This window comes from Nymphaea colorata, chromosome 6, assembly GCF_008831285.2.
Source record: "Nymphaea colorata isolate Beijing-Zhang1983 chromosome 6, ASM883128v2, whole genome shotgun sequence".
NCBI classification, from domain to species: domain Eukaryota; kingdom Viridiplantae; phylum Streptophyta; class Magnoliopsida; order Nymphaeales; family Nymphaeaceae; genus Nymphaea; species Nymphaea colorata.
Window position 1 is genome coordinate 3124703 of NC_045143.1, and position 16202 is coordinate 3140904.

Below are 16202 nucleotides of genomic sequence, written 5' to 3' on the forward strand. Positions count from 1 at the left end.
TCCGCCCTCCCTTTCCTCCATCCTGATTGGAGTACACCTACCACTTTCAGTGCACATAACCAGCTTCGCTTTCAAGATTGAGTTCTTCAGACGAGTATGCACCAAAGGGAATGGAGGGTATTTTTTAATTTTTTATTATAAAATAACGAGTGTTTTAGACTTTTTAACCGTATCATAATCCTTTTTAACCTTCAATTTTTTTTTATTTTAATAATAGCATTTTGGTCATTCTTCAATTTTTTTTTTTTTGTGCACATAACCAGCTTAGCTTCCAGTGTCACAGCGAAAGAAGGAAGGAATGAGGCGTATTGAAAACAGAGATAAGAGAAGGTGCAAATGGTAGAGGTAGGGCCTATAGAGTATAGACGTTCATTTTATCAAATCAAAAGATTAAATATCACACCGATGATTCCATCCAACCATTGTTCAATACAATGAACTTGAGTTCGAGGCAGGGGCGGAGAAATGTGGGCAATTGCCCACACAGCCCAACAAAATTCCGTTAATATATATATTAACTAACCGAAAATTATTAAATGACCCTCAAATATTTGGTGAATGCTTTGCTGGTAGGACGAAATTCAAAAATGGGGTCAAAACTTGTGTCCAAATCTCCATTGAGATTATGTCAAATTTGTCAAAGGCTGGATCCATCCCAAATTCCCCTTTTGAATATCTGAAAGTCCAACGATCTAACCAAGTGGATGAAGCCCAAGTCACTCTCTGCTATCTAACATCCTGACCATGAAGCATTGCCTAACAACAGTAAATTAACTCATTGGTGGGGATGGAAAGAGCTTATACTTTAATAAGATAAGATGTAAGCATTAAACCAACGAGGTATTTTGTTTCAAAATTAGGAAACTGAAACCTGAAATTTTAGTTCTATTCCTGTTTGAGGAGGAATTATGATTATGGAAGATTCATTCTTGAATCAAAATTACAAACCATCAAACGCCCCCTAACAATTTCAACCAAAAGATAGGCTTTTTTGGGAGGACATTCTTGCTCTTATACTAGGAGACAGGTAAGAACTACTCTTTTTTACCAAAATTTCAAGAGAATCGGAAACCAAGTTCTTAACTACTCTTTTTCACCAAAATTTCAAGAGAATGAGAAACCTGGTTCTTATTACTAAGGCCAAGTTAACCTTATAGGCTGTTTGGCAAGCAGAACAATAACTTATTATTTCATGTATCTACTCTAAAAATTAAGTCCAATGAATTGACTCCATCTTTAAGGTAGATAAATAGGATAGTATGAGGCTGTTTTCGTTGTCCAATCGCCTCTTCAGCCTAAGTTAAAGAAGGTTAAGAGTTCAATACTCAAATGTGTCACATCTATCATAATCGAGTAGACAAAGTACCAAAAAAGTACGAAAAGTTGATGTCTCCTGGGTGAAGCCAAGGGGGTCGCAGGGCCTTGCCTCCCCTCAAAAAAAAAAAATTACATGTAAATTTTAAAAAAAATTCAATTGTCCTATATAAAAAATTTGAAAAATAATAATTTAGCCTCTGTCAAAATTTGGAAAATTTAATTTGACGATACCAATCAAATAGCCTATTCTCTCGCAGGGTGTTTCGGGGTAGTAATCAAATTCAAGTTTAGTATCTAATTTTCTTACTGAATCCTATTCGCACATATATTTCAATCCAATTACATGCACAGTTGAAGTTAGACAATAGTCGGATCAGATTCAAGCTCAATCTATGCATCCTAAGCGTTAGGATCCGTAGTCAATGGCTGACATGCCAGTGCAATAATATTAACAGAGAGAAGACATGTGGGACACATTGCAGATGCCAGAGGGAAGGAAAGGTAAAAGTGAAGAAAGAGGAATTCTTTTGTCAGCCAATAAAGATCGTAGTAAAAGAAAAAAAAAATCCAGCATTCTGCTAGTGTTACGTGTCAACACATGAGTGGACAATTTTTGCTGGGCTTTTTAGTTAGTCTAGACAGAATTTTTTTGCTTCAAAATTTCAAAATACAGTCACTTTCTCAAACTCTAGTTTAAAATTTTTGTAGGTTTTTAGTGCTCCGATTTGTATCTGACCTCTAATGCATTTTTGCCAATTCCAGAGTGCTCAGAAAAAACAGAAGTTAAAACCTCAATAGGCATGTTCAAATTTGTTACTGCAAGTTCTTTTAGAAACGAAAGAGATTTGCAATCTTGCAAATCGAGTCAGCAGCGTAGAGATGAATGGATCCCTGTAACTTTGTTGGTAGCTGGACATTGTTTAGAGACATGACCAAGATGGTAACTGCACTCACCCATACCATGTTATCGAGTAAGGAGCACTGGTAGTTCTTATTAATCTGAACCTTGCTGGGTTTTGCTATAGAACATTTTTGTTTAGATTGCTACTATGACTATTTGCTTTTTCTCTTTCGGCTACAATTTTCTAGCCATTTATACTATTATACTTTCTTGGTTAAAGCTAAAGTGGGCCCTTTAGGCAAAGGGATTCAATTAGAGCAGTTCAACTCTGATCTTGATCACAGATACGCCTTTCTTTTGCACATGGGGATTGATTTGGTAATTCAGCCCACATAAGAATCTCCCACTCAAAGAACCAAGCAGAGATTGTGTTCTCACTTCCAGTGCAGCAAAAACCAACGAAATAAGAAAATCTGCCTTTTTCACAGGAAACGGCATCTGCCAATGAACTGCGGAACTGGTTTTCTTGTGGAAAGCAACGGCCTGGCCTTCAGCAGAAGCCTCAAATTTCTGCAGAAAGAGATGATGTCCTCAGATTTACTAGTAGTCATAGGTGTCATGAAAACAAAAAAATCCACAGAAAAGAAGGTGGGAATTTGAAGTATCAAGCACACAGAATAGTGGGTTGTAAAAAACAGGCCCTGAACAAACTAGCCTGCAATTAGTGTCGCCACTTTTTTCTTCCTCTTCTTTCCATTCATGGTGAAAAGGAAACCCACCAAGATGGATGCTCCAAAGACCCCACCTACTAATGAACTCTTAATGGTGGACCAACCAAACAATGTTGGCCCTACCTGTCAGGGTTTAATATCAAGAGGAACTGAACTTACGACATCCGGGGCCTCCGCGCATAAGGACAGTCGCCATAACCAAGTGACCCCGCAGAAGAGCTGTATCATCACTTGTTATCAAGGAAAAAGTGGGAGGGAAGACACAACTGTTGTCTGGCCCTACCAGAAAACAAGAAGCAAGTTTCAGGAAAATAGGAGACCATCACACATGGCTACGGAAAGAAGTGGGTCCTGTTGATATTAAAAGAGAAACCCGTGAGGAAGTCAGGAAATAATTTCATCAGTACAGAAAATTGAAATTCTTCTCCATTGAACATTTGAACTGTGTTCTGGTCAACCTTCTCCGTTTTCACGACAGTTAAAAAAGCCTCATAATAATCACTCAGGCAACAAAACCAAAACTGAGTAATAGCACTGGGAGCCAACCTTCGCCCAGCTTCATGGTAGCAAGACAACCATCCTGCTGATTAGAAGGTCAAGGCTTCGAGAGCTAGTGAGAGAACTGTAGAAAAGAAAAACAACAGAAGAGTAACAGCATTTGGAAAAAGTAATAAAATTTCAGGCTTGCTAGATCACTGAAAGAATCCTCAAGATGTTGTAATCTAGTTTTAAATAGTACAGTGTCCAAAACAAAACAATAACAAATTTGACAGAGGACAAGAAGAGAATAACAGAGTAGGGTCCATACAACCAACTCATGCTGAGGCCGTGGCTGTCCATCTTGAGATCAACCGCCCTCAGCACATACCACATATTTTTCCAACGCAACTTGTCAGACAAGGACTAAAAGGAAACAGAATACAGAAATCATACAACACTCAAAAGGCGGTTAGATGCTTGCGAATGGACATTCAAAATCATTCATCAAAGCTACCTAACCTCACATGCAACTCTAGGCACTTGGCATTTAAAATGCCATGAAAACAAAGTTTTCAAGTTGGGATGTCAATTTCAAGGCCCACATTCTCCACATCAACGAACTCAGCAGATTAACAAACCGACCTTGAAAAGGAACGAGGGAGACCTATAGACCACAGGTGATGGAAAGCTAAAGGCTCTACATACCGAGTGATGCCTTCCAACTTTACATGCCCTTCATGTAGTGCTGTTCAAACCTAAATTGCAAGTGGACTGCTTCCCATATACTTGCATCAGTCTACAATGGACCCACCTGAGCTAGCTGAAATCAATTGAATTGTGATGGGCTCCAATAAACCTGAAATTCTCAGGGAGTGCATGTGAACATGTCATGATCAAAATGAAGAAATTACCTGAATGGCCAGCACTCATGCGCTTGGAACAAAAGGAGCTCAAAACAGATCACCCTATCCATAACATGATACCAATCAAGTCATCCAGATTACAAGTCCAATACTCCGTCCGCTAACTCGAACCTCATATTAGGAGATCAGTTAAGTCTGTAGGATATATGGTAAACACACAAGACACCTTTCTTCCTGAACATGAAGGAGAGCTAGATATAGAGCACAAGGAGAATTCCCTGAAGTCTAAGGGCATGCATGCTCAGCCTAAAAGCATAACTGCTTATGTTGTTCTAGCTGCGAGGAAAAATAAAAATTTGCCTCTTTCACTTGCATTTGGAACTGTGAAAAACGGTAGTGAATAAACCAATCAGATTTGGGTTCTCATACATGAGGTTCAGATGACCTGAAATAGCATGAAGGACGCCACAAATTGGAATCACATGATTTTGAGCAATGCCATCTGGATTCATGTTAAAGGGTAAGATAGTGTATTGAAGACCTGAATCTCTAGAAATCACAACTTTCAACATAAATTCGCCTCAAACATCAGCCCAAGAACATCAATATCTCAACTCCTTCGAGAACCATCTAGGTTTACCCGAAACATAGAACAAACACTTGTTTCAGCACAAGCACTTTAAAGTTTAAAGTTGAATGTGAGAAACCTCACAACAACTGAACAGAGGCATCAAAGAGAGCCTTGAAGTCACCTAAGCTTATCGATGAGAAATCCGCCGTGAAAGAGTGAAGGTGCTCCCAGTAGCAGCAGAGGATTGTTCCATATTCACACATTAGACAAAGATCCCTTATTATTGCATTCGCGTCATCCACATACAAGTAATAATGAGAAAAAATTAGGAGTATACGAACATTAGATCAACTAAAAAAAAGGGAAAACAAATCTTCAATTTCTGCAAAATCCATATGTAAAATCATGATATTATCCCAAAACAGGAAGAGAGTACGAGAGAGATACCAGCAGCACTGCCGCATAATTTGATCCTCTATACACACGCCTTCCCCTGCAACTAATATATCTCTCTCTCTCTCACCAGTTTTATTCACAAATGTTTCTAAACAAATATGACTCGCTGATGTTCACCATCGCTTACTCTCGTGTTTCTCTGTCTGAACATTTTACAGAAACTCTTATACAGAAGTAAAACTAAGACTTAAGAGGCATAACTCAAATTGGACAAATGAAACTAGGAAACTGGGTTGCCTACAGCATTTTTCTTGTCTTTCTCTCATCCTGGATCAACGTATCAGGATCACAGACAACAAGCCATGGATTCAGCTTCGCAGCAACAAGAAATTTGGTGCTTCTGAAGAAAAATACCAAAAGAATCAATAGAAAGGAGGCGGTGGCGGTGAACTATACGAGAAGCCCTTGACTGGCGGGAGGGGGCTGCTGTAAGAAGGCGGAGCTCCTGGCTGCCGTGGCGGTGTCTCACATCCATGTTGTGGTGGCGGCGACAGAGGCAGTGATGTTGACGGCGGTGGTAGTGACGGTGGTTGGAGCGAAGGTGATGGTAGAGATGGTCTTGTTGGTGACGGTGGTGGTATAGATGGTGGTGGTAATGAAGGGGGTGATAAAGAAGGTGGTGGTTGTACGCAGGGAGGCGGAGGTGGGGGTGGAGGTGCCACTGATGGTGGTGGTTCTACACATGGTGGAGGTGATAGCGATGGCGGTGGAGGCGGCAGATATGGTGTAGGTGTCGACGGCGGTGGGTGCGATGGTTGAGGGAGTGATGGCGGTGACAGCGTCGGTGGTGGTAGTGATGGTGGCGGCAGCGATGGGGATGGTTCTATGCAAGGTTGCGAAGGTGGAGGCGGAGGTGGCGTTGACGGGGGCGGCTCTATGCAGGGCGGCGGAGGTGGAGGTGGAGGTGGCGTTGATGGGGGCGGTTCTACGCAGGGTGGTGGAGGTGGCGGCGATGGAGATAGAGGTGGCAGCGACGGTGGTGGCAGCGATGGTGCTGGTACTGACGGCGGCGGCAGCGACGGAGGTGGAACTGACGGTGGCGGCAGCGATGGTGGTGGCAGCGATGGTGGTGGTACCGACGGTGGTGGCAGCGATGGTGGTGGTACCGACGGTGGTGGCAGCGATGGTCGTGGGAGTGATGGCGGCGGCAGTGACGGAGGTGGTTCAACGCAGGGTGGTGGAGGTGGCAGAGAGTGAACCGGCGGAGGAGGTGACGAACTATGAGCTGGCGGCGCTGGAGAATGTACCGGCGGCGACGGCGGTGGAGAATGCACCGGTGGAGGAGGTGGCCGAGAATGCGCCGAAGGGGGTGGTGGACAATGAGTAGGCGGCGGTGGTGGTGGTGGTGATCTGATACAATATGGTGGTGATGGTGTCGTTGGTGACTGAGATGGTGGTGGTGGAGGAGGAGGTGGTGGTGGCGGTGGCGGGGGAGAAGGACTACCATGAGACGGAGGGGGAGGTGGTGGTGGATGAGAAGGAGGAGGTGGTGGCGGTGGTGGATGAGAAGAAGGAGGTGGTGGTGGTGGTGGATGAGAAGAAGGAGGTGGAGGTGGTGGTGGTGGTGGATGGGAAGGAGGAGGTGGTGGTGGATGAGAAGGAGGAGGTGGTGGTGGCGGCGGAGGAGGAGGAGAGTGAACAGGAGGAACAGGGCCGCACTTAAACGAGTCGCAGTCAACAGGATGGTGGAGGAACGACTTACATTGCTTCGGCGGCCTCTGTTTGGGCCTCCCTGGCAAACAATTCCGCCGGTCGTCGAACGCCGGAAGCCACAAACAGCTCGGCGCCTCGCCGGTGAAGAAATTGTAGGAGAACGTGAAGTTCTTCAGCCTCGGCAGATCACAAATGCTCTCTGGCACCTTTCCAGAGAACAAATTGTGCGCGACATTGAGCTGCTCCAGCTTCTTCATCTTCCCCAAGCTCCCCGGCAAGCTTCCCACCAGCCGATTGAAGCTCACGTCCAGCACAGTCAGGTTCCCCAGCAGGCCGATCTCGGGCGGCAGGCAAGAGTTTAGCCCATTGTTCATCAATATGATCTCATTCAAGGTCCCAGACATATTGGTAATGCTCGGAGGGAGGCACCCATGGAAGCCATTGTTAGCAAGGACGATGACGGAAACCGGTGAATTCCCAAAGTTCGACGGGATGGTGAACTTGAACCTGTTGTTGTTGATGAAAATGGCGTCAAGTGGCTTATCAAAGAGGCTGCTAGGCACCTTGCCCTCGAACTCATTGAACCTGATGTCCAAGTACTTCAGATGCGGCAGATCTAGAACCACCTTAGGAAACCTGCCGGAGAATCTATTGTTGCTGATATCCAACTCAAACAGGAGCTTCATCTTGGCAAAGGTCTTGGGAACCATACCACAGAAGCGATTGGAGTTGATATGGAAGAGGCCGAGGTCGGATAGCAGGCCCAGCTCCGAAGGGAGGTAGCCAGCAATATCCCCATGGTTGAGATCGACACCAGCAACCACGGTCAAGTTAGGATCATGAACAGCCGGGGAGCAGAAAACTCCTGTGTATTTGCACACATGGGGACCGACCCAGTTGCCGGTGAGATTCAAGGGGTCAGAGAAAATGGCCCTTTTCCATGCTTGGAGGGCAATGTAGGCCCTCCTTAGCCTCTGGTTCTCGAAATGGTATGACGGATTAACTCGTATATGCTGGCATTTGTCCTCTGCAACTTCAAGCTCCTCATCGACGGGGAGAGTGGAGACGGTGAAGGTGGGACTGAGGAGGAGGAGAAAGAAGAAGAAGACGATGGTGGTAGTCGAACGGTGCATTGCTGATCTACTCAGGTTGTGAGCATGGCCTGCCGAAAGGGACGCGGCACATTTGGGAGGCGGAGATTGGTGAGGGATGAAGCCCGATGGGGAGGATTGTCCTCGCGTTTTGGGGTGTTTTTAGAGGGGGGAAAGTGGAGATAAATGAGATGGTGAGTAACGTCAGGGACAGCACGAACCCAGCTAAAAAATGCCCTTTCTCTCTCTACTTCCCACTTTTCTCTTTCTATTTCCAATTCCTCTCACTACAAGTCTTCTCTCTTTCTCTCTCTATACGTCTCTCTCTCTCTAGATTATTTTTTTAGGGATGGGAGGGAACTGGGTTCCTCCTGCTGTCAAATTTATTTGCTTGATTCGGCCACAAACAGTGGGGATGCGGAGGCAAGGGATTTGGTGAGAACCGCGTTTGCAGAGGCCCACACTGTGGAACAGCTCACCGAAAGGGCAGCCGGATTTTTCCTTTTCTGTGGCCAACCTACCTGGATCCCTCTCTCCTCCGGCTGCTCACCGCGGAGTTTGTTATGTCCGATCAACCTAAGATGGAGGGATACCACTGCCCTTTTGTTTTGTCTTCTTCTTCTTTCCTTTTTATTTGTTGCCAACTACACACGCTTAAACCCCTATCACATTGACACGGCAAGAAAGACACAATGCCGCCAGCCGGCGACCTTCCACCGGAAGACACAGACAGGACACTTTTAGTGTCGATTCGCCGGCGATGTTCCACCGAAAGACACGGCAAACGTGCCGATTCGAGACGGCACGTTAATGGACTCGAGTGTCCTTGTCATGTGAAATAATGGTTTAGAACACACTCCACATTTGATTGATGTGAGTTTTCAATGGCCAAATTGGACCCACTGCATCTTTGGTTCAATAGATTTTTCTTAATTCAGACACAGGTTTGTTCTTGGGATTGTACCAAATGAATATCAATAGAAAGATCTAGATGCCAACTCTACCATGCTCATTTCTCATAATTAAACCCCTGGAAAAAATAATAATAATCAATGAGATCTTGAATTGAGGTCCAATAACTATTGGATCCTAGACAAGACATGGGCCCCCGGTTTGTTCTATACCAACAATAAAAAACGTTGGCCATTTTCTCAGATAATAATAGTGAGTGGGGCAATATGCTATTCACATTTATGATATATATTTAATGTCATATGCGAACCATTATCTTTGTGTATAAAAATCTTAGTCAGTTTTTTATATGAAAAGCGGAGATGCAGCGAGCTACTCACATTTATGATGTATTTATGATATTGATGAAGCATTACGTATCTATTTTAATTGATCTAAGGCGGGAAGATACGCAGCAGTACACGATTCCATGGCTTCTCGAGGGGCTGGAAGGCAAGTGTACTTGCCAAGTTCAGGTTGTCCGGGACAACGGAGGTGTGGTTAAGAGAGGAGACTTAACCTCAGTTCCTAACCATGGTTAGTCAGTAGACATTATATATATATATATATATATATATATATATTATATCTAGGTATTCCATTACATTCTCTCTTTTTTATATATATATATGTATATATATATATATATAGCGGAATACCTAAATATAATAAGTTATTTTGGGTTTTAACGAAGGGAAGGGCTATGCTGACACCTTAACCATCATTCAAGCTCTATTAGTTGTTTGACGTTATTTTCACTGTATTTAAAGTAATTAAAGGCGTGGTGAGAAAGTCGAGGACTTTCTTCACTATCGTACAGTTATTTTAACTTTTAAAATGAAAGAATAAAGTTGGTGGAAAAACGGTCCACTTTGTTCACTGGGCTTTAAAATTTTAAGTATGCTTTAGCAAAAGTACACCCAAAGTAGTACTGCGGGCCATAGGATTTAAAAGACCAATTTGACGTGAACTTCACCTCTAATCTAAGTTTTACTAAAATAAAGACAGTATCATTATTCTCATCATCTCCACCTTAAATCCGCCAACAGAAGAAGATGAAATAAAATATAGATTTAAAAAAAAAAAAGTATAAGCACCCTAATGTCTATATCAACGCTAAATCAATGTATAGTATGCTTATGCTTTAATTCAAATTGCTTATGTGAAAAATAACTTTGATGTCATAAGATCGTTAATTTGGTGTGTTTAGACTAAAAAAGATTATTAACTTTATATATATATATATATATATATATATATATATATATATATATATATATATATAGAGAGAGAGAGAGAGAGAGAGAGAGAGAGAGAGGGTATTGGTAACCATGGTTAGGTGAAAGCAGAGGGAGTGTGGGCCAATTAGAAGAACATGATCGTGCTTGCATGTGAGTGGGGCCACCTTCACGTCTGCGCGTCGGCGTTCCCTCCCACCGCGTCCCTCTCTCCCGTGACCCTGCCGGCCACGTCATCGCTGCCGCGGTGCGCGTTAAGGCGCGTGCTGACTCGGACACCGGACGTCCACGTGGCAGCTGCCACCAATCTCCTTCGCCCATGCGCCCGTCTTTATAACCCGCGGGTTTGGTCCGTCCCCGGATCCGGCCCACCGTTAATCCAAAAAAACTAAAGGCAAAAAGAGAGATGCGTCTGTCTCCTTTTTTATGGATTTTTCCTCATTTTTAAGTCCAATTATTTTGTTAAAATTATTTAATATTATATCTTTACTAAAGAACGGATCTTTCTTAGCCAGGAAAGGAACAAATGCCGTCAACAACTTGGGTTTCCCAAGTCTCTCCAAAATTGAGTTGGAACATGTGGCGCTTCCGTTATATATATATATTTATATATACATAACTGGGGATCCAAACTCATCTCAAATTGAACCACGAAGAATGACTTCAGGTCTAAGGTTTTGACATGAAGGCAAGGATCTCAGATGCGGAGATCCATTGTTTTTCTAAACTGTGGGTCCGGAAAATCAGTTTTCATTTCCTTGGATTATAGTTCGAAATCAGTGTTCAAACCAATAGATTCGGACCTACTTAAACAATTTATACGTAAACCCAACAAATCCTTAAATAATAGTTGATTAAATAAATCTTCCCTGTTGAAAATCGTTATTTTGTTGAATTTTCAAACATGCAATAAGTGAAGAATAGATTGAAATGGCGGAGTGTAATCAGGGGGCAATGTGGTTCACACCCAAAATGTTGTTGGTTTAAATCTTGTAATCGCTATCAGGTTTTAATTTGTTACTTTTTTTTAAAGCTGCAAAGGGTAGCAATTTTGATATTTGAGTTGAAGAGTGTAATGTAAGTCTATTCAAACTCCAAAACAAGTCAAAACCATGAAGGCATGATTTTGAGGGTTTTAAGCTAAAGTAAACATTAAAAAAAAAAGATCAGTGAAGAATCAATTCGATTTCACACACACCCTAAGGTTGCGTTTGATAGCCTCGTATCGGTTGCGTTTGATAGCCTCATATCTGAGATTTGATGATGCATTGAATGATATGCTTTCCAAAATTAAAAATCATGGATTTAAGGTTGGACGGATGGACCTACCTTAAATTCATGGATTTGGATCTCAAATCACCATGAATTTGAAATTTACGATAAAACAAACACACCCTAATTGTTAGTTGTTCATGTCCATAAGAATCTTGAAATTTTATTATTAGCTTAAATGAAAAACAGAAAATAGGCCGATTCTGCTCGGTGCATGTTGACATCCCAGCATCAAACTCTAGTAAAAGTTTGAGAAGTATTTTTGTGAAATTACATCTTTCTCATTCTATTTTCGCGTGGTAAGTACAAATATTAAAAAAAAAAAAAAACCCTAGAAAGCATCCAGAGACTTTTCTTAAAAGGTTAAGAAAAGTTTGCAGATAAGTTATCATTGGTATTAGATTTTTCTGCAAAGATCAGAAAACCTAATTTAAACATCAGTTTTCATGGTTTTTTATTTTATTATATCTTTCATATTCGTTTCCTCTGACTCTCTAACAGCCAACTCTATTCGTAGCCACGATCAAATAAATAAATAAAAAAATAAAGTGGTACCGACGATTTTCCGTAGGACCCATTACTGCTGTCAGTATCGATATCAGCACCAGATTAGCTTGCTGCCGCTATATTTTACTTAAAAAAAATTAATGAATAAGTGCTTCTAAAATTATTTAATAAAACCAAAAAAATTTACAGACACCCATAGTTGCACCCAGTAGCTTTTTCTACTTTTCGTTCTTTAACACGACTTTCCAAAATATTTTTCCCACAAATCGCGCCTTATATACTAAACACTTTTTCCATAGGGTGTTTGGTAACAGAAATATTATAAGGGATGTAGTATAATTAGTTGATTTTGTCGCACTAATAACATGTTCTTGGTTTGATTATTACCAGTATTACTCATTTAAACTGCAAACAGTGACATTCACAACATTCATGTGTACCATAAGACCATTTAAGTTTCGAAGCAGTTTTGAACTTTGAGATTGAAAGGAAAATGGTTGTTTTCGCTCTTGCGAACCACTGAGCAAACATCTTCTTAGCAAAACAAGTCCACTTAATCTCATTCTCATTTGTTGTTAATGAGTCTGGCCCTACTAGACTAATCTCATTTTGTGGAGGAAAACTGGAAAAAAATAGAGTCGTCTGTTCTTACAGATGAACTGAATAATTTAAAAGCATGAGGCATGTTTATCCGGATTATGCGCTTTGAAATGAAAAGTCATTCTTCTAAAATTTTTCTATGTCGCGATATTTATCTTACTATGTGCTGGTAAGATGAAAATTTCAGCGTTCTTGATTGAAGGTGCGTTGGCTGTCATTGAATCGTGGGTACGCGGTGACTGGACTGAGGAACCGCTGTTAAAAACTAAGTGCGCAATTTGGATCATCTTTTTGAAAAAGACAATAATTTTCCTCTTCTTCCTTGGGGATTCCACTGGTTCAGCTTTCTTGAATCTCATCTCTTTGGTTTTAAGAGGCAATTTTTGGAGATCAAAGATGATGGCACAATTAATTTGTTTAATCTTAGAACTTCATTATAGATTTGCACGAGTAAACAATCAGTTAATTAGAGTCTAAGAAATCCAAAGAAACAAGACTACACTTAATTATCTTTTGGTAATCAAAGCAAAATGATTCTACACATCAAATCCTACTTTTTCCTGGTAAAGCTCAGAAAACATACCTGAGAAGTCATTCATTATTGTGGATTCTCCCCTTTAAGCTCGAACAACGTCAAGCCAATGAGTAGCTTAACCAATAAGAAGCTCTTCAATGAACAGAATAAAGGACATTGATGTTCCACCAATATCCCTTTGAATGGCACATATGAGGAAAATATTCTAATAATAATTTTCTTGTTAATTTTTAAATTGAAAAGGGGGGAGAGAGAGAGAGTAATGGTAATGCACTACGTTGTGGACCTCAACCATAATGGCTTGTGGAAAGACACTAAATATTGGACAGAACTCAATTAAATCGTGTTTAGCATTATTTCTTTACACCCTGTAAAAGAAATTGATAGTTATAATGGTGATGCAGTAAGTGGTGGTCCTCAAACCCTTACGACTTCTTGTGAGTAGTGATACACATAATTTTGCATAGAAATAGAACCATTTGAATCGTGCAGAGCATGCTTATTAGTTTTAGTATTTCAGAGTTGGATATCAACGCAATACTACAACTTCAATATTAAGAATTAATTTTTTTTATAATTGGGTACACCAGTGGCGAAGCCAGGATTTTTTGATTGATGGGCGCTTGAATCACCCACCCGTGTCTGATGTGTGCATCACATGTGGCCAGATATGGGTCCAGTTTCATCATAATGAGACCAGAATTAAAACCATATGTAGCCCCGCTACTGGTGTACCGTTGATTTCTCACACTTGGAAACTGACCTGACCGACCTGTAACAGGAGTAAACAAATCATACTACCATTGATGTACAAATTCGTATGTGCATCTATGTCATATTTAATTTATAATTGCAAGTGCATCCCTAGTTTTTTTATGGCAAGAAATTCCTACTGCAAAGCAAAATTTGAACTGTTGCTAAGTTTGAAGAGTTGGGGAGGCTTGAAGCAAAAATAGGCCAGAGTTCTTCTATTGGTCCTTCTTGCTTTGCTAGAGTTCAGATCTAAGGCCAACATAACTGAACAATGTTCATACCGTCTGCAGCTATGAAGCAGAAAACTCGATATTGGCTGCAAATTTTTCATTTTGAAAAAATAAGAGATCAGATTGGCTTAGCGTACTATGACTCTTTCAGAAAAAATTTGTTCTATGACTCTTTCAGAATTTTCATTGAGAATCGACTCAACAGAATGAGTAAAGAGGATAAAGACAATGAATCAGCAAGAGAGAAAAATGGCCACTAGAAATTGGAAAAACGCATGAAGCTGTTAACGGAAGATTGTATGAGAAAGGGAGAAAAATAAAAACATATGGAAAGGCTACAATCATGGGATCAGATGGAGATTTCATTCATCTAGGTAAGAACAATCTTGCCTATGATAACACGTAATTGTTTTGCCTATACAAAGGGACTCGACTCTGGCATTGTAATCATCTTCTCATCAATAAAATCTGTCTGAGTGCCTTTTGATCCTGGACGTAAGCTCAATCAGAGCTGAACCACGTTAATTCCTGTTCTCTTCTTTCGTTTTTCTTTACCACCAATGAACATTAATTCCAAAGTGGGTTCGATTTAGAATTTTTTTGTTACTTGTGCTACGGGTTTTCTGAAAACCACCAGATACAAACCACAGACTGAAGCCCACCATATAGAAAAGAAATAAAGTTTTCATGTTCTTCTTCGCATTTGGAACCCTCATTCAACTGGACAGAGATTGAACCACAATCAGTGGGTAGAAATACAGTAATAAGTCTGAAAAATACTGGGCCGTTTCCGAAATCAAAAGCATAAGCAAACAGATGATTGCTGTCTTGCACTCTGTCTTCAAATACGTTACTGAAAGGAAAAGGAGCAAGTCCTGCGTGGAATTCTTAGGGATCGTTGAGAGTGCCAGTACAATAAAGGCACTCAGAGAGAATGTTGGGACCTAGAAAACACACTATAAGGAACACCATGCAAAGAGGGCAGTTATTATCAATTGTTTGAATAAAGTTGAATAAGATGTAAAAAAAGGACAATTTGATATATCCACCTTCAGATGGTGAGTCACTCTACATTCTTTTTTTAAAAAATTTACCAACTTTTGGTAATTTTTACACCATCTGTTTTTTAAATGTTTTGAAATATTGTGTTCATGTTTGATTCTGGCAATTCAAGAGTTCGTACCCTCCAGACCAACCTAAAAAGAAATCAACATGGTCAATCCACGCTACGAATTAGTCATAAACTGAAAATTGAAGTTCGATAAGGTCAGGTCTAGAAAAAAAAACTTTTTATGGCATCAACCCACTTAGCTTACGGGTGTTCGTAACTTAAAAAATATTGATTGGTCCACACATATCGTCTACCACATAATAATTTGAGAAAGCAAAATCACCACCATGACCACTACACTTGTGGAGAAAGAAAATACAGGCCAAGCTCCAAGGACAAACCCATCCCTCACCACGATCACTTAATGATTTCTCATTTTACGTACAGAAAAGAGGAGAAGAATCCAACACTGACGTACAAGTCAAACCCATAAAAAAGTGGAGTGCCTGCTTGCAAGAAGGCGGATTTCTTCTTCTTTTTTTTTTCTATTCAGACAGGCAAACTATCCTACAAAATTATGCCAACAGAGATACACCATGATCGTCTTTCTTAAACTTGAAGCCCTTAAGTTCAAGTTGAATGTAAATACTCCAAAAAACCTGGTTTTTTGAAGTGTCACTTAAATTCTCTCCAACATCTAACATCTTATTTTTCAAAAATCTTAAGAGGGGCCCGTTGCTTTGCCCCTGTCCATAAGCACTTCTCTGATTTAAAACTACTTGTTCCAATGTTGCTAAAACAAATCAAACACGCTAAAAAGTGTTGCAGGCCTAAGCGCTCAATTTTTTACTCCCGATGGTTTCCTAAGTTTGTTTTAAAGAATGAAGCATACTCATAAAATATTGTGTTACAATGTTTTACAAAAACTCACTAACTTTAGAACAAATTGTGGCAAACTGTTTTTGTCTCCAAAACATAACATATTTTTGAAAACTAATTTGTAAAGAAGCTTCGGTAGAAGGGACACCGCTGGCATTGCCGGAAACTTTTCCCCTTAATAAT

At 40.8% G+C, this 16202-nt stretch overlaps 1 protein-coding gene across 1 annotated transcript; it reads right to left on the reverse strand.

The window, feature by feature from the left end:
- Positions 1–5155: 5155 nt before the first annotated feature.
- On the reverse strand, positions 5156–8353 carry LOC116255884 (leucine-rich repeat extensin-like protein 6). The gene has a single exon (XM_031631963.2). The coding sequence runs from the start codon at positions 8043–8045 to the stop codon at positions 5622–5624; it is 2424 nt and encodes an 807-aa protein (XP_031487823.1). The 5' UTR covers positions 8046–8353; the 3' UTR covers positions 5156–5621.
- Between the last annotated feature and the right edge of the window lie 7849 nt (positions 8354–16202).